The following is a 27534-nucleotide window of genomic DNA, read 5'->3' as shown; positions in this document are numbered from 1 at the left end:
TAGCATTAGCATGGTAGCGGCCAGCTACCAATCCAGGTACCTGAGGGTAGCCTTTTGTTGGATTGATCACTCTACCTACTGAGCTATCCCATAAAACATTACACACTGACCTTAATGGAGAGACCGGAAATACAAACACACACAGTTTGTTGTGTGAAGAAATCAAACATGAGCTGAACAAACAGTAAAGTTCCTAAAGACAAACTGTTAAAGGAGGAAACAAAGCAAACTTACAGTTTCTTCACACACCAACAACAAACTCCACTGCACGAAGTTCAAGGAACAGGAGGCGTTTGAGGACACTCAACAGAATGAAACACTGTGTGCTGCGTTCAGGTGCACCGCGAAAACTCCCAACTCTCTGTCATGTTGTCCAAAGGTGATTTATTTCTGCTGGTTTTCCTGTTTGAAAAACAAAACACAAACATCCGTCATCACTTTGTTGTTCTTCTTCCTGCAGCATTTAAATATTTCAACACTGAACTGATGATTATTCAAAGCTCATTTCAACCTGTTGAAGTCATGAATGAAAGTGCAGACTGAGAGTGGATCACATGATGTTTAAGGTGTGTCATGTGACATGTTCAGTATTGTCACACGTGTCTAGATTGTCCCTGATATCATAACTGCTCAAACACTGATGATTATATTTGAAGAATTATTACTGATGGCAGCAAAGTTTGAATGGAGCTCTCTGTCTGTGCTGATTTGTCGCCCTCTGGAGGTCAAAACACAAACTGCATGATGTCACTGTAACCACCACAGTGACAGGAAGTGTTTTTATGACTGAAACACTGAAATGATGCTAACGGCTGTCGTTAGGCTCACTGACAGCAGTGCTGATGTGTTCATGTCAAACACTGGCTCAGCTCAGACTCCTTCATCCTTCTCCAGCATGAGGCCGCCCTCAGATCCACAGGAGCTCTGACCTTTGACCTCCTGACCCTAACCATTTTAGTCTCTTGGTATCTTTAAATGCAAATCCACCCAGACTGTAGCAGAGCAAAAGAAGCTGGAAGCTGTTCTATGAATGATGTTCATACCAGAGTTTTTGCTTTCAGCTCAGACGTGTGAAACGCTGCTGCTGTGCTACATTTGTCATTTCCTGCTTTCACTACCATCCATGTCAAAGCCCGTCATCTGATCACTTATTTATTTCTTATTTATATCACTCATTTACAGTCATCACAAACACACACAGCTGGATTAGCACCCAGACAAAGGTCTTAAAAGATGAAAATCAGCATTTAATTATTATTTTTATATATCCTGTTCATGTGGATGCACTTTTCTATCTGTCAGTGCTGAAGCAGACGTCACTGATCATATGACTCTGAGGGATGCTCCCAGCACCTCGCTGAATCTGAGCCATGAAGATTTAAGGCAGCTATGAAAGCAAAGCAGGTCTGAGCCTGTGTTAGCAAGCTGTACCTAATAAAGTGGCAGTAAGGACTCAGTCAGTAATGATCAGAGCCAGCAGGGGGCAGCACAGAGAGGTGAGGCAGAGAAGCAGGCTGACATCAGACTGGTCATATTCCATCATCTACACCTGAAATAATCATCAAACACACGGCAGAGCAGAAACATGTGGAAACATCTGGAGCTCAGTCCTGCTCCTCTGCTTCCTTTTTACAGCGCACATTATGCTGTGTACTGAGAGTCATGTGGTCAAAGCGAGGTCCTGGTACTCTGACAGAGAGCTAGCACAGTTATCCTAATGTGTGACATCACTTCTAACCAGAGAGCATTCAGCTTTCACAGCAGCCAACATCCTGTCACACTGAGCATGTGCAAACACAACTCTCAGCTTCCATCACTCACAAGCTCCAACCCAGGGGCGGATCTAGAAGGGTGGCATGGGGTGGCAAGTGCCACCCTAAAATGATCCCTTGCCACCCCAAGTGCCACCCAACTTTTTGCATATGACAGTGTTGTTTATTAAAATAAGATAGCATTAACAGTTTGAGCGTAGTTACAGTCAGCAATGAATATAAATGCTAAAACTGAATATATTGCATAGTGTTTCCCCCCTCCACTATTAACAAATGGTTCAGCCCATAGCAGGAGCGGCTTTTTTCTTGTTTTCAGCAGCAAGCGATGCTTATGATTGTGCCAGAGCACATTTTGAACAACACCATGGGAATTTCGCTTTTTACACAGGTGGTTGGATGTTACACTCTGGAAATGGAAGGAAGGTGAGTGTTATTAACCCTCTGTGGTCCACGCTGCACCTCAAATCACATGACTGGTTTAAGCTGACATAACAACCAGCTGAAGCCACGCTGAGTCTCTATTTCAGCCCACATTTAAGCGTTTTCTAAGGACAGCGCGAAAACAGTAAAGAAAGGGAAAAAGCCACCGCTTTCCTGTCGGTGGAAAAATGCACCATGTCCACCAATTTTTAAAAAAGTCAACACGTAGGATTTGGTTGTTTAGGAAGAGGGAAAAGTTTTTGGAGTGACGGTAACGGCAGCGAGACAGAGCGAGCGAGTGAGAGAGAGAGCGAGAGAGAGAGAGAGCCAGCGAGTTTTTAGATGTGGGAGATTTGTGACGTTTAGTGTGGAGTGTATACTTAGTGTGTTGTGTTGTCTTGTGTAGCTTTTCTGTTGTGTAGTCATTTTGTTTTGTGTGTCAGTGAGGGCACTAATGAATGTCGCAAAGGCACATTTGCATAGTAAACGCTGTCACTAAGTAGAAAACCAGCGCAGTGATACACCTGCTGTTGTCAGGCCTGCAGGTTTGTCCCTGTGCTCTTCTGTCTTTTGGTGGACAAACTTATTTTTACTGGCACACATCATTTGTGAGGCATCTTATTGTGACACCTGATTGTTCTCTCATTTTAGTTTTAGTAATATTTTTAAATTGTTGTAGAAAATGAAAAAAACAGCAGGTGTATTGGCTGCATTTTTAGATAAATAGTTGTATATGTTTACAAAATGTACAATTTTTATTTGCATTTCAAGTTATAAACATTTACCCAACATGTCACCGTGACACAGGGGTTTTTTACAGTAAAAAATACTACTAGGATTTCAAGTTCTTTGTGTGATTTCAGATCAGTAATACTAATGCAGTATGTCAGTGAGAAAACAACTAAATGCAGTTGAGCTGAAAAGATACCAAACAAGGCAAGAGGGAAAAAATAAAATGAAACAATTTGAGGGTGAAATACAAACATAAACTCAAAAGGAGTCAAAAATGGCCGGTTGGATTTCAGACCTCAGTGGGATAATCCAACAAATCATGGAAAATTAGGTTTAAATTTTTGTTCATGACAGTGCAGATTTCTGACATTTTGTGTAATTTAAGCTGTAACAATGTGATTGTTTTCTAACAGTGTGAAACTTAAGTTAGACTTGTGTTTGTAAATGAACCGCCCCGTGTTGTGTAGCTTTCTGGATTTTATACTTATTGGGCTACATATTTATTAATTATGCAGGCTATACAGTACATAAGATCAAAACTCACATGTTTTATGTAACTAAAGTGTGTAATTATGTGGGCTACAGACAATAATTAAGTTATAGACTATATTTATATGAAAAATGTAACCACCTTTGGGGAAAAAAATGGCCTTGATTTTGCCACCCCATTTGATTTCTTTGCCACCCTCATGCCACCCTAAGAAAATTTCTCTAGATCCACCCCTGCATGTAAGTAAATGTGGTTACAGTTCAGATGATGGACTGAATGTGAATGTGAATCTGGTTTGTATCTTTTCTAAAGTGTTGACAGGACGTTGCTGCTGAGGTTGGTCCACTGCTGTGCTGCAGCCCAGCTGTGGGCATCAGCAGGCCTGCAGAGGGCTCTGCAGCACAGGCTGGATCTGTCCTGCTCCTCCTTTATGGACCTGGAACAGGAGGAGCAGAGAGAAGCTTTGAGGCTGACGGCTGCTGACTGCTGGGCCCTCTCCATCATCCTGGGGTACAGCAGCCAGGAGATACAGCTCGACCTCAGAGACTGTGAGGTGGACGACTTTGGGCTGGACCTGCTGCTTCCTGTTCTGGACAGAGTCCAGCTCAGGTAAGAAACTTCAGTCTGTATTTATTTCATTCAAATCCATCTTTGGCTCGTAGTGTATGTCTGACTACTAGCTACATTTTTCTGTCGCTCAACTTTAGCAAATTTAATAAAGCCAAAAAAAATGTTTGTACACTATTATTTCAGTAGCACTTTCTATTACAGCTCAGTAATAAAGTGGTAATAGTAGGGTAACAAGGAAGAAACAAGAATGTAAAAATGTGGTAATTTCTAAGTTGTTACCACTCAGAAACCTCTGGTAGTTTCTGTGTATTAAGCAGGATTCAGAGCTGCAAAATGCAAAACTGTCTGTTTCTATTTAATAACACATTAATAACCTATTAATAACTTTAAAAGTGTGTAATTTTTACCTGGAAACATGTTATTAATTAGAAACAGGCAGTTTTGCATTTTGCAGCCCTGTTTCCTGCTTATTACACAGAAACTACCAGAGATATTTCCAGGTAATAGTCACACTTCTTTAAGTTAACTTTAATATATTATTGATGTGTTATTAAATGGAAGCAGTAGTTTTGCATTTTGTAGCAACTAACAAAGTGCTCCCAATATTTCTTAAAGGCCTCTGAAGTACATATGGGACAGGTTTTTCTGCTTTTTGCAGCTCTCACATGAATGAGATTTTAAACCTTTCTGTTTCAGTCTAACAGTCTGTTTCCTCGTGCTCAGAGCCAGCAAAGCCGTCCTCCTGCAGCTGGTGTCCCTGATCCCTCTGCACAGTCAGAGGGACTCGGTCAAACGTGCAGCATCTCTGTGGAGAGCTCTGGATGGAGAACTGGACCTCAGTCACAGCACACTGGATCAGTGGACCTGCAGCTCTTTGGCTCGGCTGCTGGACTCGTCTGAAGGTCTGACAGAGCTGGACCTGAGTCACTGTGAGCTCACTGACCAGCTGCTGCACACACTGATCCCACAGCTGCACAAAGTCCAAGTCCTGGAGTGAGTTTCTGATCACAGTCTGATTTCTTCTTCACTCAGAGGAACTCTACACTCTAAGAAATGATACACTGATGTTGGTAGCATTATGTAAATGTTTCATGTTAAAGCTAATGCCACCAATTGATTTTTAACTTTAAACACAAGTATGTTGTTTTGAATTTAATTAACAACATAATATTTCAATACAACAAAATGCAATAAATTAAATCCAACGTAAAAAGTTCATTTAAAATGAAGAGCACTTTAATTTAAAGAGGATTGTCCTAATAGGCTCTCCGTACTTCTGAGTTTGCACATGTGCAGTGTGGAAGTTTGATCATCCGCCATTTTCAACTGAGACTTGCATATGCTTAGCATCCTGGATAGAATCCATCGCCATCTGAGGATTATTTGGTAAGTTCAACAATTTAAGGATGACAAATTTGATTAATGTTTACTAACTGATAAACATCTGACACTTTCGGGAATACTTTTGCATTTTTTTTAAACAAATGATGCCTGGTAAATTTTTTAACACTCTAGCTTGTATACCTCTCTCACGTGTTAGAAGTATGAAAACATTTAACAAATATTGTTGAACCTGCTTTGGTGTAATTTTCCAAAATCTTTTGCGATCCTGTTAAGGTGAGACTTGCCTACTAAGACCGACAGTTTTAAAATTACTCCCAACAGCTACTGCACCTGCTCCCTGACATCAGTAATGACCACTGGGAGCGCCAGCGATCTTGTAGTTTGAAGAATGAAATGAATGTGTAGTGTATTTTAGAAATGTGCATCAATTAAGTTGCTACATTGTTTGAAAGAATTCGACTCCATGTTGATTTCTGGGTTAGTGTCAAATGCAGGGATTTAAGCGATTAACACTTTTGAAGACATGCCATCTGTTGTCATTGAAGTGCAGAATAATGTGTAATACTGTTATATATAATGCATTTAACTCCTTGTATCAATTTCCATTGGTTATCAACGCTACCGAAGACAGGAAATCATCAAAGACACATTCATTGCAGAGGTCAACAACAGTTGGCCTGCCCTGTTTTCAGAGACTGAGGTAATTCTAACTAACTTTGTTATTGCAAGTCATTTTTTATAAGAACCTGTATTTGAAGAAGAACAAAGTACTGTAAATTGTTAATTTTAAAAGATACAAAATGTTTGACTGAAAGTTGTAACATTCTTGCATGTGACCTCTATTAAAATTAATATGGAATACTCTCTAGTTGTAATTTTTAATGTTTCAGGTTGTTGCGGAGTTCACCCGCATTACCAATGGTACCTTTGTTGTCGACTTTCATGGCCAAGCTGGACCACTACGCTGACCACCTTCTTAGAGTGTTCAAAAAGAAGGGGGGACAGCTAAACGCAATATCAACTTAATCATGGCAGCCATGGATGGGGTATGTATTTTAGTTGACCTTGATTGAGTTCTGAAATTATTTGAATGCTTCTTAAACTTCTGTGTCTGTCATTAATCAGAAATTTTTTTCAACTGAATATTTGTATATCTGAATATTTTGTAGATACATATGAATCAGTGACATGCAGTCAAGTGAGGCACCTTAATGAGAAGTAAAATACTAACACAAGAGAAATTCAATTTGTAGACTAGATCTTAAATTTGCTTTCTGTGTGATTTCAATATTTTTATGGTCAAAATTGCTGTCATTACGGATTTTCTGTTCAAATACAAGGTAAAACGCTGAGAGGAGGCAATGATGATGCTGTGTCTCACCGCGGACACACATGCGCAATCCCACTGCTGTTTCTCTAAATCGCCAACGTACATGTTTGATTACACATGCAATACAGATGATGACTTGATGCAGACTACCTCATTTATTTGACAAATATGTGTTACATGTTTAATGTTATTGGTCATAAATGTGCTGTAAAAATGCATGGAGTGAGGCTGATAGAGGGCAGTGCTGAACCCTAAAGGCAACATGTATAAGAGGTACACGTATATGGATTCACAGTGTAATCACATTACACTGAGAGCGCCATTGACACAGTGGATAAAGCAGCGCACTTAGGGAACATCAGTAAATTTCACAAAGGACAAATTGACACCAAATCAGTCCTAAGCAATGAGACGCACCAATTTTATTTCAATGCATCTCCTATTTATAAATTAATAATTAATCAAATTAAAATTAATGATTTGTCTATAATTGCTTCCAGGTCCTTTGACCAATTTATTTACTACACACAAATATGAGACACACCAAACCTAAATAAATTGTAATGCATCTTCTGTAGGGCTGGGCACTTATTGCATCGCTTATCAATATTGTGATAACACATGTCCTATGTGATTAAAATGATAGACTGCTTTCAAACCTCTAAAAAAATATATGATAATTTAGTTGAGACTATTACTTCCATTGATGGCAAACTTATCATAAATTCAACAAGATAAATAACTGCTGGTTTGTCTAAATAGCACATTTGCTAAGTTTAATTTGCAGTATTTGTATTTGTGAGGCTGCATTGATAGATTTATAGGCAAAAATACTATTATGATCTTTTATGGTAACTCTTTTCGTTAAGAAGCTTGGAAAGAAAAGCGTCTGGACTTCTTTAAGTTGCTTGAAGACGTTTCACCTCTCATCCAAGAAGCTTCTTCACTGAAGAAGCTTCACTTTTCTTTCCAAGCTCCTTAGACTACGATGACCTGGATGACTGAGAACCTTCACAGACTTATTGTTATCCACAAAATGTCATGATAGGATTTTAAGTCCATATTGCCCAGTTCTAATCTTCTATTTAATTTTAATATTTTTAGGGGCACAATTATTAAATATATTGTTGAACAATCTAGAATTGATTAAAGCAAAAATGAAAGCTTTCACGTAATGTCAAAATTGAAAAGCTTTGATTTTTGTGTTCATATATTTGTTAATCTGACACGGGGGAGTCAGTGCCTTACCAATCATGAATCTCACTGCACATCACTGATGTGAGTTATGAAACATTGCTTAATCACTTATCTGGATTATGTGTTAATATTTTTGACTTTGTTTTGTAAAGAGGTTGAAAGGAACCAAAATAGGAAACTTCTCTCATATTGAGTTCTTATCTCCACCAGAATCCCAGCGTTGATGTTCGACGGGAATGCATTCTGAAAGCTGTCTGTGTCTACTTAAATGAAAAGCCAGATGACCTGTTCAAGGAATTCTTGGTAAGTTAAAAAAGGAAAACGAGCAGTTATTTTCCTTTTTTTAATTTGGGATTGGAAATGGAAGGTGGACTTACTTGTCCATATGTATATGTACGTAATTAACTTATCTTTTTCTTTTATTTTTATTTAAAGGATGTGGATCTTGGTGCAAGCAGAGAAAGGGAGCAGCTGACTTTGGGAGTCTATGTTGTCAGACATGAAGGAGCAAACTCTGCAGATACACCTGAGGACATTGGTGTCATCATAGAAGGATGCACTGTGCTGCAAGCTCTTAGTGATGTGGCAAAGTGTTGTGCACTCCTGCTTGGACTAATCTAAAGTCTAAATCTGAGCTACCCAAAGCACCTGAAATACACGTTTGAATTTCTTCAGAAGGTGCTGATGGAGTTGGATGCACCTATCCATGAAGGTGCAGGTTCTGAAAAACAAACTGCTTGTGTGAAACACCCTGCACTGAACTATAGAGGACACTGAACTTTAAGGTTCTCGAACCCTTCTCCTTGCACTTCATAAACTGTTCAGTTTGAATTGCCACAAGAACTTCTGCAAGGCCTTTCACTTTTCTGCATTCTTTGTTCTTGAACCTTTACCAACATCCAGCTACACTGAAAAAGACTGCTCCTAACTTTGGACTTCAGTTTAAGTTTTGAAGCAAAGGTTATTTTTCTAAATATGGACAAAATGACACTAAAGTAATTTCTACCTGCTGTATTGTGGGCTTTTCATTGTAGCCCAATCAAGTTTAAATTAAGTCATGTTAGTAGTAAAAATGTTGGAATCACAACACTTTCCAGTTTTAATCATTTCAGTTTAACATGACATTCTGTATCTTGTCTTCCCGCACTTAAAATGCACTTGAATATATGTAAAGATTGTTTAGGAAAAAAGATCTAAGTGTGCTTCAACATGTTTTACACAAAGTTTTATTAAAGTTAGGTTAACTGACTAAACTTGTTTGATTTTCTTAATTTACAAACTTAAATAGAGTAAGTTGCAATTCTGTTAAAGTGATTTAATCCTATAGTTTCAGTAGAGCATGTTTTGGGTGAGTAGATTTATCAGATTTACTTAAAATTTCTTGTTCAAATTAAATATATCCTACATTTTATATTTCACTAACCCAATTGTGTGGAACCGGTTGACATAACTGGGTGGAGTAAATACAACATGTTATTTCTCAAAGTAAGTACAGCTTGTTTTGGTTGAGTAGGTTTTATTTAGTCTTCTCAATTTAAATCAACAAGGTTAGTTAGATCAACATTATGATATTCAGCTAATACAACATGATTCTTTTGATTTGCATTTAATTATCCAAATGTTATCAGATGTACTTAAAATTTCTTGTTCAAATTAAATGTATCATACATTTTATATTTCACTAACCCAGTTGTGTGGAACCGGTTGACATAACTGGGTGGAGTAAATACAACATTTTATTTCTTAGAGTGTAGTGATTTTCTAACTTTTCTTTGTTTTTACAGTCTGAGTCACAATAAACTGACCGATGCCTCCACCAACATGTTACTCCACCTGACCTCCATCAGGTCCTCCATTCAGTCTGTGAGGTGACTGAGCTCCAAAGTTAACAGAGCTCACGATGACTTTCATCTGGGAGGATCTTTATTTATCACATGAAGCACATTAACATCTGATTTCTTTATCACTTCAGTATAATTAAGAAGACGAGAGAGAGTGGCTGTTTGCTGACTCTGAAAACTTTGAATTGTTCTCTCACCAAAAATACTGTTAGAAAAATACTGTTAGAAAAATACTCGTCACTAAGTGAATTTGGTAAAAAGCGTCTGCACAGGAAGGATTCTGATAACCTCAAGTCTTCAGTTTGGGAAAAGACGGCGCATTTGAATAATTTTACATTCTGCTGAGTAACTTAATAGATGATATTTACCAGTAGATTTATGAATGAAACTCAGTAAAGATATCTTTAAAGTTTATATTCGAGAGTAAAGGATGTTCCTCCCTTCAGACACACATTATATTGTTTATGAGGTTATTACATAATAAAAATACTCATATAATTTCACCATATCAACTATTAAACTGTTAGATTACATTTACTGAAAGAAGTTAGATAAATATCACTCCCATGTATTTAAAATAAAAGCACACCTGAGAGTAATCAGATTACTGCTGTAATATCGGATCCCGGCAAAAGGCTTTTACACAGATTTCAGACCTCTGCTCTAAAATAATAAGTTATTATCATAGAGCTTTTATTCAGTGTAAAAATGTAAAGTTTCTAACAGAAAAGTGTTTCAGCTCAAAAACGCTGCTTTCACTGGATCATGTGATCCTTCAGCTGTGTTTTTGTAAGATTGTGAATTTGTTTTAACCAAAATCCTGAAGATTAAAATTGAAGGTTTCATTTAAAGTTTAGAGACAGAAGCATAATGTTGCTGGTTGTGTGTCCCTGCAGAGTAATCAGGGGTTTGATGGCTGTGATTCTCATCACTGTGAACAGCTTCTAGTTTTTCTCTGAGTGACGTTCACTGACTCTGCTGTCGTCCTGTTTTTAGAGTTTTTGGCAACAACATCAAGGACAGAAGACGCTTTAAAGACAAACGCTTTGAGATTTGATGAATCAGCCGCCAGCGGTCTTTGAGCTGAGCAACAGAAGAGGAGAAACATCCTCATCATCTTCATCATCATCACAGTGTGAAGCTGTGACATGGCACTGCAGCCCTCCACAAACAGCAAACATCATAGCGGGACTATAGTCAAGTAAAAACAGATGAGGCAGTGTTTTGGATTATTCAGGCTCATTTTCTTCAGTAGAAAGGGTCAACAGTTAGATGTTTTAAATTTGTAATAAAGTAGCTGTCTGTGAGTATGAGGAACATGACATTATGTCACTTTACAGCCACTTGGATCTCATTATTTTAGCTTCATTCTCGAGGTGAGCTGCAGCCAGTTTGAACTGTGGGATTAACAGGACCTGCTCAGGAGATGTGATGGTTTAACTAAGAGATGGCCTCAAAACAGCTGTCAGATTATCAGGATACTGAGAAAGGAAATATATTTATTTAAGTAGAGATCAGAGTTATTGTTTGTATTTTATTATTTTTTATTCTTGATTCATGTTGAAGATTTAGCTTTAGTTCACTTTGAGTTTCCAGAGTGAGTTTGTTGTTTGAAGCTGTTGAGTTTAGTTTGCATTAGTTTATGAAAGGTTCACGTGGTTCCTGTAGAGTCTCTATAAATGTGCATCACTGCCTCATCAGTGACGTCGTACTGACAGATGTTTCTTATACATTTTTCTTTCAGTGTTGTTGTTTTTATTTTTATTTCATTAACCGAAATGTTTGTTTTCACAACTACTTTCACTGTTTAATTTCTTTAACTGTCATTTTGTCGGTACGGAGAGTCGAGAATCTGATCAGTCCAAAGCTCAGAGACATCAGACTGAAACGTGACACGTCAAGCTGATGATGTGTCATTTCTCATGTGAAAAACATTTTTCTCATCAGTAACACTCTGTTTTATTTCTATATGTAGTTTCTGCTATTGTCCAACAGGAGGCGTCACCAGGCTGGACAAGAGCAGCATAACCCTATAAATGAAGTTCTGCACTTAGATATATATGTTCATTGAAACAAACACAACTGTGTTGGTGATTCATGCAAACTTGCATATCAGCCTTTGAAGGTTTTGTAGTATTGAGAACAAAGAGGTTGTGTTAGGGCTGAAAAGCCCGACTTGTTCTCCTCTGCAGGTCATCAAATGCACCACAGAAGTTTGTATTTGCACAGCCTGTATATGTTTGATGGCTTTATTATTCTCTGTTCAAAGACAATAAATGTGCAAAATGTCTCATGTAGTATCAGCTTCATTTAAAATGACTGCAAACATTTAGAGAACATGTGCTGCTGTTTGTCCTACATTTCAACACTGAATGAACCCTGAAAACGTGATGGCAGGTGGCAGATTGGAGTCCACATGAAATATCGGCTGTATGAAGACTGGAAAATATAGATGATACAAATATGCAGCTGTAACACACCCCAAGCAAGAGGGCGGTTGACAGATTATGTCTGGTTCTGAAAAGAACAGATAAATCATGAGATGAACGACAGGTAGTGTGTTTCCTCTCTCGCTTCTGCCAGATCTTTATTTATACACATTCATGTGTTCAAAACAGGTTGCAAAAACTTCGTAACATCTCTGTCTCACATTCCCAAAGCCCAAAATCAGAATAAACTAAAATAGTATAAACAAAAATCTAAACAGTCATCTTTGTTATTTGTTACCAAGAGCTATAAATCACACTCTTTTTTCACACATAGTTTGATAAAGCAAACATTCCAATACTGTACCATATACTAATGGCATATCTGTATAGTGGAAATCTCCACATCAACATTGCAGAGCGATCAGAATTATTACAGGTTATTACACTAACTTTAGACAATAACAGTGACAACACATCAAACTGTCTCTGTGAACACATTAACTCAAATATACAGGAGCCGTGGTGTACCTTTGTTACAAGAGGGTGCCTTAAGTTTAGAAAACAACAAAGCCGACGTATACTCCAGCCTGCAGCTAGCTAAGCTAGCTCCTACTCTCGATCATAACACATTTCAATGAGCAAAACAGACGAATACAGATCTTCAGCAAAACAAACTGCTGGTTGGGTTTTACCCTTATTTGTCAGGTAAATTATGTGGACCACATGTGTGGCCTTATTACTTACTAACCTGAAAAGAACAGATAAATCATGAGATGAACGACAGGTAGTGTGTTTCCTCTCTCGCTTCTGCCAGATCTGAAGACAAGCAGTAGCGTCACACTAAACCATCTCACTAGGGCGGAAGTGCCCTCTTGTGGCGTAACTAGGGATCACACCACATGTTGGACCTCCAACAAAATCACAAGATTAAGGCCCTTCCTTAAGAAAACTACACCTAAAACTTATACAATATACAAAAATTAAATCACATAATGTGACTACACATTACAGTGTGTCACACAGCCAAACATTTGTGGACATGGATAAACTCTCTGATCCAAAAAGCAGGAAGTGACACAGCTAGAAAATGAAAGTGTGTAACAGCTGAAGTCAAATGTAATGCAGAGTTGAATCTGCACTTGGATCCATGTGTGAAAGGTCCACATGTAGGGATCACATGAGTCCTGATGTTTGTCAGTGCAGCTTGATAACTCCATCTACTGTGGCTACATATACTGGGCTGGTAGCTCCATAGTGTTGCAAAGAAACTATTCAATGTGCAAATTTAAAATCAGAGGCTCTTCTAACACAGGAGCCATGTTGAGTTTAGATCACAGCGACCACCGGCAGTCTGAAATGGAATGAAGCCCATTGACAGCCAGCAGGTCTAAACAGGAACGCAGCCATTTGTATGCGTGGCAATGATGTGGCTGCAGCTGACACAGGATTGGTTCAAACTAAACATCATTTCACAGAGTTGACAAATAAACTCACGTTTTTATCTTTGAAGATCATCATAAAGTAGAATTGATGGTCCAGCAGACAACAGCAGGAGGTTTGAGCCCTTCTGATGCAGCAGAAACAGGATTTGGAGGAAGATGTTAATAGATTAGAAAGAATTGTACACTGTGAATCAATGCAAGTCTTTCTAGATAGACAGATCTTTAATAATCCCTCAGGTAGGTTCCTCTGGGACAGTCACAGATAGAGACACCAATTCTGACGTCCTTTGGAAGTTTTCATCACTCGTCATGTACACAGATGTTAATTCTACATATTCCTAGTACTGAACTCTAAATCAATATGAAGAAAATGCTCCTACTAATCTGCATATATGTTGATATCAAATCCTTTTCCAGCACATGGATAAATCTCTATAAATCTTTCAGTCTGATCAGAATGGGCACAGTGTTGTTATTGCAGCACTCCCTGATGTTTGAAAAGCTAAATGTCCATTTTAAAGTGCTCGTGTGTAGGATTGTGTTTCCTTCCTTTGTGCAGTTCTTACAGTAAACATGTTTGAATGTTTCCTGTTCCCCTGATGCTTCTTCCTGTTGGATAAAGTTGGTTTGAATAACATGTTCTTATAGGTTTCAATGAACTTCAAACTGGGATCCACTTACAAAACTGTCTCATTTTATTGGAACGATCCACATTTGCATCCATTCACGGTACATTTGACATCTGAACACGTTTGTACACATGATGAAAGGACAGATGGTGTTTGTGTGTCCTTCTTAAACTTAGTGTGAATGTTTCATCATGTAGAACTACTTAGAACAAAGTCTTTGGGAACATTTGGAGAACACGTTTAGGAAAGTAACATCCTGGTAGAACATTTTCTTAAAGCAAAGCCGAGCTGCAACATGACTGTGAGGATTCACAATAAGAAAGTCACAATACTTTATTATTATGAAGACTAAAGTGCACCTTAATGCTGCCAATGAATACACATGTTCTTTGTGAAAGCATGAGCACAGCTGACATGCACCACACTGACCCCACTCGCCCCATTTCTTCATCCACTTCTTGCTCTTGTGCTTGAAATGAGACGCAGAGCGCAGCAAAAGTCAGAGGCTCTAAAATCCACAAAAGGGGCTTGTTAGATCAGGATATTGATGTGATCCATAGAAAACATGGATAATACACCACTTTATTTGAAGACATCTGTAGCACTGCCTCAGGATGTTTCCACAGACTCCTCTGTGCACCTAAAGAAAAGGTCAAAGGTCAGCAGCACATGTAGTTGGGACGATTCTTCAGTCGCACAAACTATACAATTATTTTCCTCCAATTAGGACTTTTCACTTGCAGAAATGGTCCTGTGTGATTTCTAGGCTGTGATATAAAAACTAGTTCCTAATGGCAGCGATTCACTCAGTAAACATGTGTTTCCTTCACCAACCTCACACACAGATCCAATAAGATCAGGAAGTGGGCAGTATAGTACAATATGTCTTATTTTGTACTGTGCTGCCCAAACTAAAGATCTGCTGAAGTGTTGGAAATGATTCAGATGTTTATTTTGGACGATACAGCAGAAGATCAGACATGAAAGTGGAGATAACACAGAAGACCTGCAGCAAAGGGTCAGAGGTCAGACTGGGCCACGTGATTCAACAATGAGCCAATGATCATCAAGTAGTGACTAAAGCAGAGCCCTGACGTTCTGACATTTATCACACAGTTAGAACAAATGTCTGCTGATGACTTCATCTCATGAAATGACTGATAGATGTCAATTCATTGATCAGCTGAGCTGCTGATCTTCATCGTGCACAGAAACATTCAGCTTGTTTCAATCAGTAAATAACTCCCACTACTCCCAGTTTGAACTGTTCCCACTCAAAATGCTGTCAGAACAATGATCATTGTAGAACTTCACAAACATCACGTGTTGTTTTCCACATGTAAGATCAGCAAACATACAGAAACTTCCTGTTGCCACACACGGCCTCTAAAATCTCTTCCACGCTTTCTGTCTGAAGTCCACTCTCTGTGTCGGATCCACAGGAAACAACAAGATCTTATTAACATGGTTTTCAATGTGTCTCCTTCCAAAAGTCCAACCAATGAACAAATGTGTATATTTGTGGAGGCCGAACAAAAAGCACGACACATTTGTCTGTTTCTATAAACTGGTGTCAAACACAAATATGAAGAGTTTCATTGACAGACTCCAAAATGCCCCCGCAGTGAATCACAGGAAATCCTACAGTGTGCAGAGAATCTTAATGGCTCCAACATCAACACATCCACAATGTTGGATCCAGTTCTACCTCACAGAGTTACTAAGACACACCCTCTGCCAGCATTACAACAGCTCCACCTGCTTCACCTGCCTCCTCAGCCTCTGTACACCTGAAGAGAAAAGAAAGGCTCCAAAAGCTCAAATCTACAAAGGATTCATGAAGTTTCATCCAACAAGAACATGTTTGCCTTCCACAGTGTGCTGTTAGACACCACTGTACCTCTGCCATTTCAAAAAGAGCAGCTTGGGAACATTTTGGCTCCAAACACTTTGTGTTTAAGTTCCTAATCTTTGTTTTCTTTGTGAACAACATCTGGAGCTTTTTGACTCATAGAAACATCATTTTGTTCTTTAGATGACAGCAGATTGGGACTGAATAATCAATCACTATCAAACCAATAAAGATGCTGATTTTACAGGAACTTTGTTGGAGAAGCTGTAAAGACATGAAACTGGTGGAGATCCCAAACCAGTTGATAGTGCTGATTATTCCAAATAAAGCTGTTTTCCATTTGAGATGAAATGACTTTCTGTCCTGATATATAATAAAGATGTTGTTGTTTTTGAGCCCCTGTATTAAAAGTAGATCCAGTTTAAAGTCAGCTTGAGTTTGATGTCTTTATGTCAAAGCTGCTCATGATGTTGAGCTGCTGATGGAATAAAAACAGGTAAAAATCTGCCTCAATATAAAAGCATGTAGTCCAGACTTAAATGGAGCCTACTGTTAGCTGAGGTCCACACACAGTGTTTGACAGTGTAAACTGTGTGAAAGGGCTGCTGGTGGAGCTCACTAGGATGAGCAGGTGACCATGTGCCACGAGGTGGAGAGCAGCTGGCCTGGCTTTGATTCTGACCACGCCCCTTTCTCTCTCCCTCTGCTTTGCTGTCACTTATCTTCACTGCTCTGTCCAATAAAGCTGAAAAAGGCCCCAAATCAAAGAAATCTGCTGCAGCCTCTGAAATGTCTTCTGTTTCCTTCCCGACGGCTTTTTCACCGTCAGCCCATCAGACAGTCCAGCAGCATTTATGATGATGTCATGATGTTGAAGAGACTGCTATGGTGGCCTCCCATGACCCCCAGCCTCATCTACACTGAGATGCAGACATTTGAAAACAACTGAATAATAGTCCAACACAACAGTCTGTGTACAGACACACACTGAGCTTTCATAGAGTCAAAGGAGTCAATCAAACACAGCTAGTTGAGTCATTTCTTGTGTGAGTCTAAAGTGAATCTAGTATTTGAAAGTCCACTTCCTGTATTTGTTGTTGAAGACTTCTTCAGCTTCTTCTCAAGGACATCAGCTGCTTGTTTGGCAGCAGAGGCAGTTAAGAAGCTTCCTGAAAAACACTGAACAGTGAGTTCACTGTGGCATATGACAAATTCAGCTTTCTATGTGCAAATGTGTCTGTGTCAACCTTGGTCTCGAGACCAAGGCCGGTCTTGAGACATCCAACTCTAACCTACACTACAGCTCTGCTGGCCTCTGTGTTCACCTGCAGGAGACGTGGAGACCTGTGCTCACCTTCTGCAGCACTTAGACACAGTTGCAGTGAGGGAAGGTGAGTCATCCTTTAGCAGGACATCATTCAGGCTTTATTAGCATCACTGCGACTGTTATTGTGTTTGTAGGAGGTTTCCTCTGCTGGTCTCAGACAGCAGCAGAAACATCAGCCTCCCTTTCAGTGGAGATCAGTTCTTATGTGCTGTTGGCCAAACTCAGCGCCTCCCCGACTGCTGAGGATCTGGGATATGCCTCTGGTATTATCAGGTGGCTGACTGGGCAGCAGAACTATTACGGAGGCTTCTCCTCCACTCAGGTACTACACCACCCGAACAGCATGAAGCTCATCTTTGAGTTCATCTACAGTCTTGGACCAAATCAGAAGAAATAATCCTGAAGCTTTCATGTTGTTGCTTTTCTCTCAGATATGCAGACTTGTTTTAGCAGGCAGGATGTTTTTATTCTTTATTTACAAGATGAAATTGACTTTGGTCTAAAAATGTGTTGTTTTAACAGAACAGCCTTCTGTGCACCAACTACACGTAACAGCCTGTAAATAACAGCTCAGCTGCAGTCTGTAAGTTTCTACCTGTGATTTCTCTACTTTGTTTCTCTGAGATCATCTCTGTTAAACATATTTAACCTGTTTAACCTTTATTTAACCAGGAAGTGAAGGTTAGAAACTCTTCTGTGAGAGTGTGTTGAAGTGACACAGGCAGTTTGAACTTCATGTCAACATGAATCCATCCTGTAGGACACAGTGGAGGCTCTTCAGGCTCTCTGCTCCACTCTGGTGTTCAGTCCTGAAGGTTGGAGCACAGGGACAGTTCAGGCTCCAGCAGTCAGCTGACATTTGATCAGGGCAACAAACTGCTCCACCAGGAGGAGGCGCTGCAGGACGTGTCAGGAAAACACAGGCTGGAGGTGAAGCTGCTTCAGTGCAGCTCAGTGACAGCATCATGTGACCAGGTCCTGGTTGGTGTCAAACAGGCTTTCTGTGTTTCTTTGTACTTATAAAATGTTGGGTCTAAACTCAGACCCCGCTAATTCTAGAGACTTATTCCCGTGAAAGAAAAACAAACATTGTTTTCACTTGCAAGGGAGGTATCGTCTGTGTCTCACACGAAAATGACCCCAACGATGACCTCCTCCTGCTGCCTTTTATTGAGAGACAGTTCACACAAGAAGTAACGCCCACATAGTTCTAAAACAAGGCTTTGTATGTATATGTGTGAATTTCTATATGTAAGTAGGAATGTGTGTGTGTGTGTGTGAGACCTCCTGCTGACCAAAAGGGTCGTAAACGCAGGAAGTCGCATCAAAGGAAGTAGATCTTCCAGATAGGATGTATCTGCAATAAACATTACAGCCCCTCATCCAGAACCCCGAGAATCTGGGGAGGGGTCTGTGGAATTCCTTTCATCCCACAGTTAAACAATGTAGAAATGGATGGTAAGCATAAAAATGACAAACATTCAACAATTCACTCTAACATAAAACACTAAAGAAGCATTTTCACATGTAATCAATGTGTTTTCATAGACAACATTAGAGCTGACAGTAAGAACTGCACACAGTACAATTCTATTTACACTAAATTAAAAATCAATAAAGTCAGTTTGTGTCTACATGAGAATCAGAGAAACTTTCTTCATCCCAGAGGGAAACTGAGCTGTCGGAGCAGCAAACACACAACAAACATCAAGCACTGATAGAAACTGAGAAACACAGATATTGATGATAAATATGAAGATAAAGAGATAAATATAGAGATATAAATATAAAAGTGTGACGGTGTAGAAAAGTGACAGCAGGCTGCACTGAGCTGTGATTGGTTCTGTTTGTTTCCCAGATTTGTGCACCTACAACATCCCAACACCTGCTGATGTCCCCACTCTCAGTGTGAAAGTCCACACAGAGGTGGAGCCCACAGGTGGATCTGCCAGAGCCAGACTGACTGTGGAAATCCATCCCTGTAAGTATGTGACAGGTTAGAGGAGAGTCTGTACCAGCGTGGAGTCACTGTGGGTGATGAAGAGCATGTGTGCACACACTGTTCAAACACAGCTACAGTGGGAAGGAGAAAACTACAAACATGGTGGTCCTGGATGTTCCCCAGAGTGTGAGTAATTAGACTCTACCAACATGTCATGTGATCACTGTGATGATGTGATAAAATAACTATAAATAAAGTTTATAGTTAAACTATAAAATAAATAAAGGTCACAAAATAACCTTTTAAGATATTTTCAGGCGAGAATGTAGCTGTGTAATGCTCAAATATCTACTTAGTTTATCAAAATATCACATATTTGCAGAAGTGCTTCCACGTTTTCGGAGAGCTCTGTTATGAGGTCAAGGCTTGATAGAGTCTGCGAGCACAGCCAACCCCTGGCATATTGTTTTCAACCCCCCTGCGGTCTTTTGCTATTCAGGTTAAACATGATATATATATTTAGTTAGTTAGTTAGTTATGGCTATGGATTGAAAATACCCCCCACACCCCACCCTACCCCTAACGGCTGCACCTCCCGAAGAATTTTGTCTGGGCTCTTATCTCACTTTTTTATTTCAAACAATCAACAGAAAATTTCACAGACATAGTTTTATGTAAGGTTTTTAAGGCCGTGGTGTTAATTTTTAAGTAACAAGAGCCCAGCGGCAGCAGCAACGCTAGGCTAACACTAACTAGCAAGATTAGAAACCTGGTGCTAAACTAAGAGAAGCCACAAAATCAGTTTGAATAAGAGTAAACATTTACTCATGTTAAGGTTCAAAAATATAGGGAAGGAAACACAGGAGGAATGCAAGTAACCACACTGGTCCAAAGGGTAAAGACGATGATTTTAATGAAATGACACGCGTGGGAGAATGAGCGGACTCTGTAAGCAGACAGCCCCACAATCTCATCCTCCTAACATCAAAATACAGTTTTATATGCATCAGAGTATATTTAGTGACGCCCCCTCATTGCGTCATCACATACATCAGCTTCAAAACCACAAATGTTCTATTTGACAACTCAAGGCACAATTAAAAGTACACTGGCTTCCATCTTCTCCCGGTGGTTTCCGTAAGCCAGCTCAGCTCTCGCATCGTGCATCTACTGCTTCATCAGTCAACTTTCACCTACACCCCAACAGTGTGTGTGTGTATGTGTGTCTGTGCGTGCACACGCGCGAGGGCGCGCATGCTGTGTACTGCGTGCGTGTCATGACCTCTCACTATTTGTCTGTCTGTGCGTGCAGAGTTTGCATCTGCTTTTCTGAACCTTAGTTGACCTTAAACTGAACTTTCCCCTATCAGTGATTCCTCTAACTAAGTGTGCGTGTGGTTACGTGTCTGTCCGAACCAAGACTATATATGTGTACTCTACTGAATTAATGTTTTGATCAAAAGCCTCTACTAAAAGCTTAAATCAAAGATAAATGCATACTAACTCTTTGGCTCTTTCTGCTTTCGGTTTCGCTTCTGCAAAACATGCTCTGCAGACGCGTTTCGTTTCCTGTCTCATTTTAGCACAGAGAGTATTTTCCTGTCTCTGCCCTCTACACAGAGATCATAAAAGCATTAATAACATTTAAATTATAGATTCAACAGAACCATTTAAAATGGTTCTTCTTTGGACCTGTAATAAAGGCTATAACCATATATTTGAACATCTGAATGCATCTAAATGCAACATCACTATTAATACTGAAATGTTAATGATGATTATAAAAATAGCAGTAACTAATAGCAGGACAATATTTCTATTCCTGACACTCACCAAGTCAGTAAAGATCCCCAGCAATGACAACAATAATATCTCCAGGTTTGCTCAACATATTCCATAACAAATGCTGGTGCCATGAACATGCGGACTGATCCGGGAGGGAGGAGGACGGTAGTCACGTGGCATTTTCAAAACACATCTTTCATCCTTCCGCCCTAAGAAGCAAAACTTCCAGCTTACTTAGTTTTTCTAAGTTAAGACAACTCAAATAAATGGAGTTTATCAGCGTTTTTGCATAAAAAGTACTGGTAACTTATTTAAATCGAGTTCTAATAACAAATTGATAAAAATTGAGTTCAGCCTATTTAATATTTTTAATTAAACACAATATTACATTTTACAGTGAACAGCCAACATACTGGACACTGTTCTGCTGAACAACAAACAATTATATTGCCATCACTGTTATAATCTTACAATGAAACAAAGTCTCAGATGTAATTATTCTGAAAATAAGTTTAGGTCTACCACAGTTTGTTTTGTACTTACATTACTTATATAATCAAAATAAAATATTTGTTGTTCTGTCACAAGTGCAGTCTCTGATTTAAACAACACATTTGTTTTCCATTCCAACACATGAGCTGGAATGTTGTATTATTTTAAGGATGCTTGTTTCCAGTCCAGGCATTACTGCCTGAATGACTGTCATGGATCGAGGTGATCCAAATGTAGGTGCAGAAGAAAGTCTTTAACTTCCCTTAAGTACAGTGGCAGTGGATGTGGGTTGGAGATGCAATGAGCTTGAACCTGCAGGCGACCATCTTCACTGACCACACCATCTGTGACGGAGGACTCATCTCTCCTGGTGTCCTGCAAGCAAACAATCATATTTTTTGGAACATGAACTTAATTGCTTTCTTAAAACATTTTTTTCTGCTTTTGGTATAAAACAGACTCCAATTTAGACGATCTCAGGCTCCCTCCCCACCGGAGAGGTGACATTCAATGTCCCACTGTCAGTCTGGATAGCCCTGACCACCACGCAACACACAATAATGTCATGAAAGCATCATTTTAAAAAAGGGCTATGCAAACATGGCCAATAACTTTCATTCTAATGATGGGCAAAATGATTTTGGGCACAAAACAGATTTTGCTGTTAGAAAACTTGCAGACTTCACTATATACAGTGTCGACCCTCTAAACTAAGTTTGGGGGATGTGATCTTTCAAGAAATGCAGACCAAACTGTTGTTGTTTGTTTACTTACACAGCATGTCTTGTAGAATTAACTGGAGTCACCAGCAACAGCATAGTGCAGTCATATCTCAAGTCTAATAACAGAAGACAGGAAAAGATCAGTAAAGAAACAACTTCCCCAAACCAAAGCACAAATAAAACAATAAGTAAAACAGGCTGATCTAAAGTATGATTAAAGTTCAGCCTGATTAATATAAATGTCACTGACAGTTGCTAATATATTGGAAAACCAAAACACTTACCACTGAGTTGATGTCTTTCTGTCCAACAACAGGAGTGCTGGTCCCGAGCCTCAAAGACAGTAAGAAGCAAGCAGAGGGAGAAAAAACAGAACATTTTTCAGAAACTGATTTGATCCTTAATGGCTGTGCAATCATTGTAACATCTTTCTCTGTATTTATTATTGTGCGATCTACTGTACAATATAAAGCGCCTTGAGGCGACTTTTGTTGTGATTTGGCGCTATATAAATAAAATTGAATTGAATTGAATTGAATAGAGTTTGCTTATGTTGTTAAATAAAGGCTAGATTTGAGATTAATAGATGCCACAGATCTCCACAGATGTTCTCCTAATAAAACAGGACATGGGGAACATGGCTGACTGTGTCATCTTTGTTTTAATTTTTTTTTAATTATAAAAGAAGAGAAAGAATAAAGATGTAATTTAATTTTATTTCTACAGCATCAAATAACAACAGGTGCATTAAACTGTAAGGTAGACCCTACAATAATAATAATACATAAAGAGAAAAACCCAACAATCATATGACCCCCTATGAGCAAGCACTTTGGAGACAGTGGGAAGGAAAAACTCCCTTTTAACAAGAAGAAACCTCCAACAGAACCAGGCTCAGGGAGGGGCGGGGCCATCTGCCACAACCGGCTGGCGGTTGGGTGAGGAAGACAGGACACGGACACGCTGTGAGAGAGAGAGGTTGTAAACAAACTTATAGCAGCATCTGTATATAATGTTTTTATAACAAAAAGTCTGTTTCTCACAGCCAAAGCAGAAAACAAAGAACCACATGAAACAGAAATAAGATGAAGCAAACAGGTGTGGGTTCATCAGAAAGGTGTGGGCCCTGAAGTTGGAGCCACTGACACCTGTGGCTGTGGGAGGGACTATTAAATCCACCAGTGATGGGCAGATGTAATCCATACGGTCACGTTGGTGTAGAGGCCCAACTTCATGTTCATGAATGTGACCACAGCTCTGAGGTCCAGCTGAGCTCTTTGTACTGAAACTCTGAGTCATGTTTTTACTTTTGTTTTCACATTTGGGGAATCCCCGCTCAGGTTTTACTTTCATTTGGTGTCTGTCCAGGTACTTTCATAGCATACAGCTTGTTTAGTCAGCCAATCAGAGAGCTGCAGCATGGTGGCGTGCCACGACTAAAGGTCTATCTTGTCCTATTCTATTCTATTCCACAGGCTGCACAGGGTCAGAGTGGACGTTTTGGAGCAGGTAAGCTGACGTTTTTGTGTTTCTGAAATGTTCTTTTGTTAGTTTGTCCACATGATGAGCTGGTCCATAACTGGACATTCATACATTATGGTATAAATGTCATCAACAGTTTTTAACCAACCAAGCATGAAGCATGAATACAAACAGCAGCTAGTTGTTGTTAGGATTTTATTCAGGTTTAAATCAGACAAATCAACGACGTCTATAATGCAGGAACGTTCTTCTTCTTTCAGTTTGAGGACACAGGTGTGCAAAGAGTGTTTGTTTCCCAGCAACGAAATAATCTTTAACTGAACTCTGATCATTTTTACTGCAAGCTTTTCAAAATACCGAAGACAAGCCAAGAGTCTGTATTTATGTACCTGAGATCTGACCCACATGCTGTCGATTATTGACCACAGGAAGCACCTGAAGGACAACGTTAAAGACAGTCAAACGTCCCTGAGGAGATGGACAGAAACGAGGAACTGGAGTAAGTCTGGAAGCAAGGAGTGAAATGAAACGAGAAGATTTTCTCTGTGTTTTGTTTCAGGATCCATCTGTGGACAGATTAAATGTTTGCCGTGCTTAAAATGTTTTTTCTATAATTCCTGTTTCAGCAAATTGTTTCAGAGGTTAGCTGTATTTAAACACTACAGAGAGGACATACTGAGGAGCTGTGATGAAAGGAAAAGATTGACAAAGCTGGCAATGAGAAGCTGCACAGATGAAGTCGTCCTGCAGTGGCTGAGAAAAAACTCAGAATCTGACGCCTTCAGCAAACTCACAGACATGTTTGACTTCCTGAAGAAACACATTGATGAGGAGGAGAAGAAGAACCACAGCGATGATGTTCACATCACCTTTGTGGCTCATAGTTCAATCAGAGACTTCATGATCCCAGCCAGCTGTTACCTGCCTCTGCCCACCATCACTGACGTGCTCCTGTATTCTCCCTGGAACTGTGTCAGTTCTGGTTTAGCATACAGTGTTGCTACAGGAAAACTGAGGCCTCAGCACAGAGTTTTTTCCTGTGAAGATAAAAAAAGCTGTACCATTCCTGATGACAAACATCGACCTGTGAACCTGCCAGATCACTGGAACTCACTGAAGAAAGCTGGAGCACAGATGGTCCCAAACATCACGGTTAGCCCCCTTTCACTAGATGATGATGATGATGGAGTGTGGAAAAGCTTTGAGTCTCTCTCAGCTGAACACGGCCCACCAGGAAGGAACCGCATCGTCATCCCGTTCATCCTCCCAGGACAGGAATATGAAAGCGTCCCATTCTCTGTGGTGACCTTGGCTCTGTCCCTGGTGCTCCTCTCCTCCAGGTTTAAAGCCACTCTTCACTTCTCTGGTTGTCTCAGAGATCACTCTACTGGACAGAAATTTGACAGGAAGTATCTTCAGGAGCAGTACGCCTGCACCATCGACAACAGCATGATGACACACTCACCTGAAGCTTTCAGATGATGATAAATGCTGCCTGTGTTAGACATGTTTGTGGACATTTTAGTGTAAAGATGAAGATGAAATGATAAAAGTAATTTTTCTATATTTGAGGCTCAAATTTATGATGAATGGACTTGAATCATCATTTAGTTCCAGCTCATAATCTGATCATAATCTGCTAACATCTGTGGAGGTTATTAATATAAACCTGTTCTCTGCTCGCTGCTCACAGGTGACGTGATGCTGATGTCAGTCCTTCAACCAGCACACACACAGATCATTGACATGAAGTATATAGATTATTTATGTACATTATGTATTATGTAATATTTTGATCTTTTATTGCTTTATGTTGGGGTTTTAGATCTGTACTTGGGTAGAACAATAAGTTATGAGCCAAAACCTTCTAACTCAGACTCTGAACTGTGTCACGTTCCAAACATAGAAGTAATACAAGTCTACAAGTTGTACATCTGTAGTTTCATGCCTACAGACTCGGTAATTATTTCTGATCTTTTGTTATTGTAAGACATTAAAATGTGAAGATGATGTTGTCTAAGTGAAGAAGAACAGGATGAAAACCTGAAGCTGCTCATTAAAAACAATATTGTATATATGAAATTTATGGAGGACCACAAGAACCACGCGCATCGAAATAAAGAAATCTGTGCTTAAATCATGAATTGTAGAATAAATTTGGCATTTGCAAATTCACTTTTGAATTCCATGTTTAAAACCTGATGTTTTAAAAGTTTTTTAAAATGGCGATTCCACTCCTCATTTCAATCCCTTTCCTGTTATAGCTCACGGATTAGCTCAGGAATTGACATTTGGATTAGCAGCTGGATTAGCAGCTTTATTTCAAATGTCAGACTTACAGCTCCTGTTTTACTGCATTAAAGTGATCAGATGACTTCAGCGCTTTGACATGGATGGTAGTGAAAGCAGGAAATGACAAATGTAGCACAGCAGCAGCGTTTAACACGTCCGAGCTGGAAACAGAAACTCTGTTATGAACGTCATTCATAGAACAGCTTCCAGCTTCTTTTGCTCTGCTACAGTTTGGATGGATTTGCATTTAAAGATGCAAAGAGACTAAAATGGTTAGGGTCAGGAGGTCAAAGGTCAGAGTTCCTGTGGGTCTGAGGGCGGCCTCACGCTGGAGAAGGATGAAGGAGTCTGACCTGAGCCAGTGTTTGACATCAACACATCAGCACTGCTATCAGTGAGCCTAACGACAGCCGTTAGCATCATTTTAGCGTTTCAGTCATAAAAACACTTCCTGTCACTGTGGTGGTTACAGTGACATCATGCAGTTTGTGTTTTGACCTCCAGAGGGCCTCTCTGTTGCTGTGTGCAGCAGCCTGTGTCACTCACTCATCCAGTCATGCACTGAGGTCTCATAAGGAAAATCAGCTTTTTGATATAAAGTTTTTCTTGTTCCCGAATACAAATATTTTTTAAAGTATTTGTTCGAAATAAGTATAAGTACTACACAAGCATAGTTTTAATCTTTATTTATCCACCATAACAGAGGTTACTCTGTCAGCACTCTGGCCACATGTTGCCACACTTGTACTTCCAGCTCTGAGCTGCTGCTGCTGAACACATTACCTTTGTAATTATGTCTCCAAGCAGCATCACAGCTTTCAAAGAAGAAAAAAAGCATCATTTCCTGATAATGTCTGATGTGCTTGTACAAGATGTAAAGACTGGTAGTTTGAGGAAATCCTTTCAGAAACATATTTGCTTGCACAGAGCAGTGAGCCTTCTTGGTTTCCTTGTAGATTAAAAACAGGATTGGAGTGATGAGGTACGCGGTGCTGCACGCCTGTCTGTGGATGACCTGTACATCAGAACCACATCAGCCCAGACCCAGACATCTACCAGCACAAGTACAGAGCCTTTATCTCACATGTCTGAGCATTCGTTCACCTTCATCTGTTTGTCTATTCTTATTGACAACTCTTCATCCAGTCCACCTTAAACACAGTGGGTGTGTTGCTGGGAATGGGAGTTACCTTATGGAGCTTTTATTGGAATAAAACTGGTTTTGTGTGTATTTCAGTCCATATGAATTCATGTAGCTCTGTGTGGAGATCCTTGTGTACATATTGAAACCTGTCTGTGTTCTCACTCAGCTTTTCAATCAGCTGTTTTTGTTTTTAATACGTGACCTTTGCTAAAGTTCATCCAAAGGTGCAAATGATGTGTGACAGGATGTAAAGATGTGTTTGCAGAGTTGTCTGTAGGACAACAGTTTAGTGATCTGTGG

The 27534-nt window shown here is 39.6% G+C and overlaps 2 protein-coding genes and 1 long non-coding RNA gene across 4 annotated transcripts; all 3 read left to right on the top strand.

The window, feature by feature from the left end:
* The first annotated feature begins 10 nt into the window (after positions 1 to 10).
* LOC120435074 lies at positions 11 to 17787 on the top strand. The gene is made up of 7 exons (XM_039603941.1): positions 11 to 36; positions 3727 to 4023; positions 4708 to 4977; positions 9640 to 9723; positions 10593 to 10603; positions 17380 to 17439; positions 17510 to 17787. Exons 1-7 carry the CDS (start codon positions 11 to 13, stop codon positions 17770 to 17772), a joined length of 1011 nt encoding a protein of 336 aa, XP_039459875.1. The 3' UTR covers positions 17773 to 17787.
* On the top strand, positions 5899 to 8368 carry LOC120433143. The gene is made up of 4 exons (XR_005608356.1): positions 5899 to 6028; positions 6219 to 6374; positions 8066 to 8158; positions 8291 to 8368. It is a non-coding gene; the product is annotated as an uncharacterized LOC120433143 (long non-coding RNA).
* Positions 17788 to 23227: 5440 nt separating the features above from the next.
* Positions 23228 to 26783, top strand: LOC120437908. Of its 2 annotated transcripts, XM_039608448.1 has the most exons (3): positions 23228 to 23825; positions 24227 to 24297; positions 24425 to 26783. In XM_039608448.1, the coding sequence occupies exons 2-3, from the start codon at positions 24275 to 24277 to the stop codon at positions 25278 to 25280; spliced, it is 879 nt and encodes a 292-aa protein (XP_039464382.1). In that variant the 5' UTR covers positions 23228 to 23825; positions 24227 to 24274; the 3' UTR covers positions 25281 to 26783. The 2 variants fall into 2 exon arrangements, with proteins under 2 accessions (XP_039464382.1, XP_039464383.1); XM_039608449.1 differs by having other exon boundaries at positions 23228 to 24297.
* The last annotated feature ends 751 nt before the right edge of the window (positions 26784 to 27534 follow it).

This window comes from Oreochromis aureus, linkage group 3 (assembly GCF_013358895.1).
Source record: "Oreochromis aureus strain Israel breed Guangdong linkage group 3, ZZ_aureus, whole genome shotgun sequence".
Classification (NCBI taxonomy): Eukaryota; Metazoa; Chordata; class Actinopteri; order Cichliformes; family Cichlidae; genus Oreochromis; species Oreochromis aureus.
This window is presented reverse-complemented; position numbering and strand designations above follow the sequence as displayed.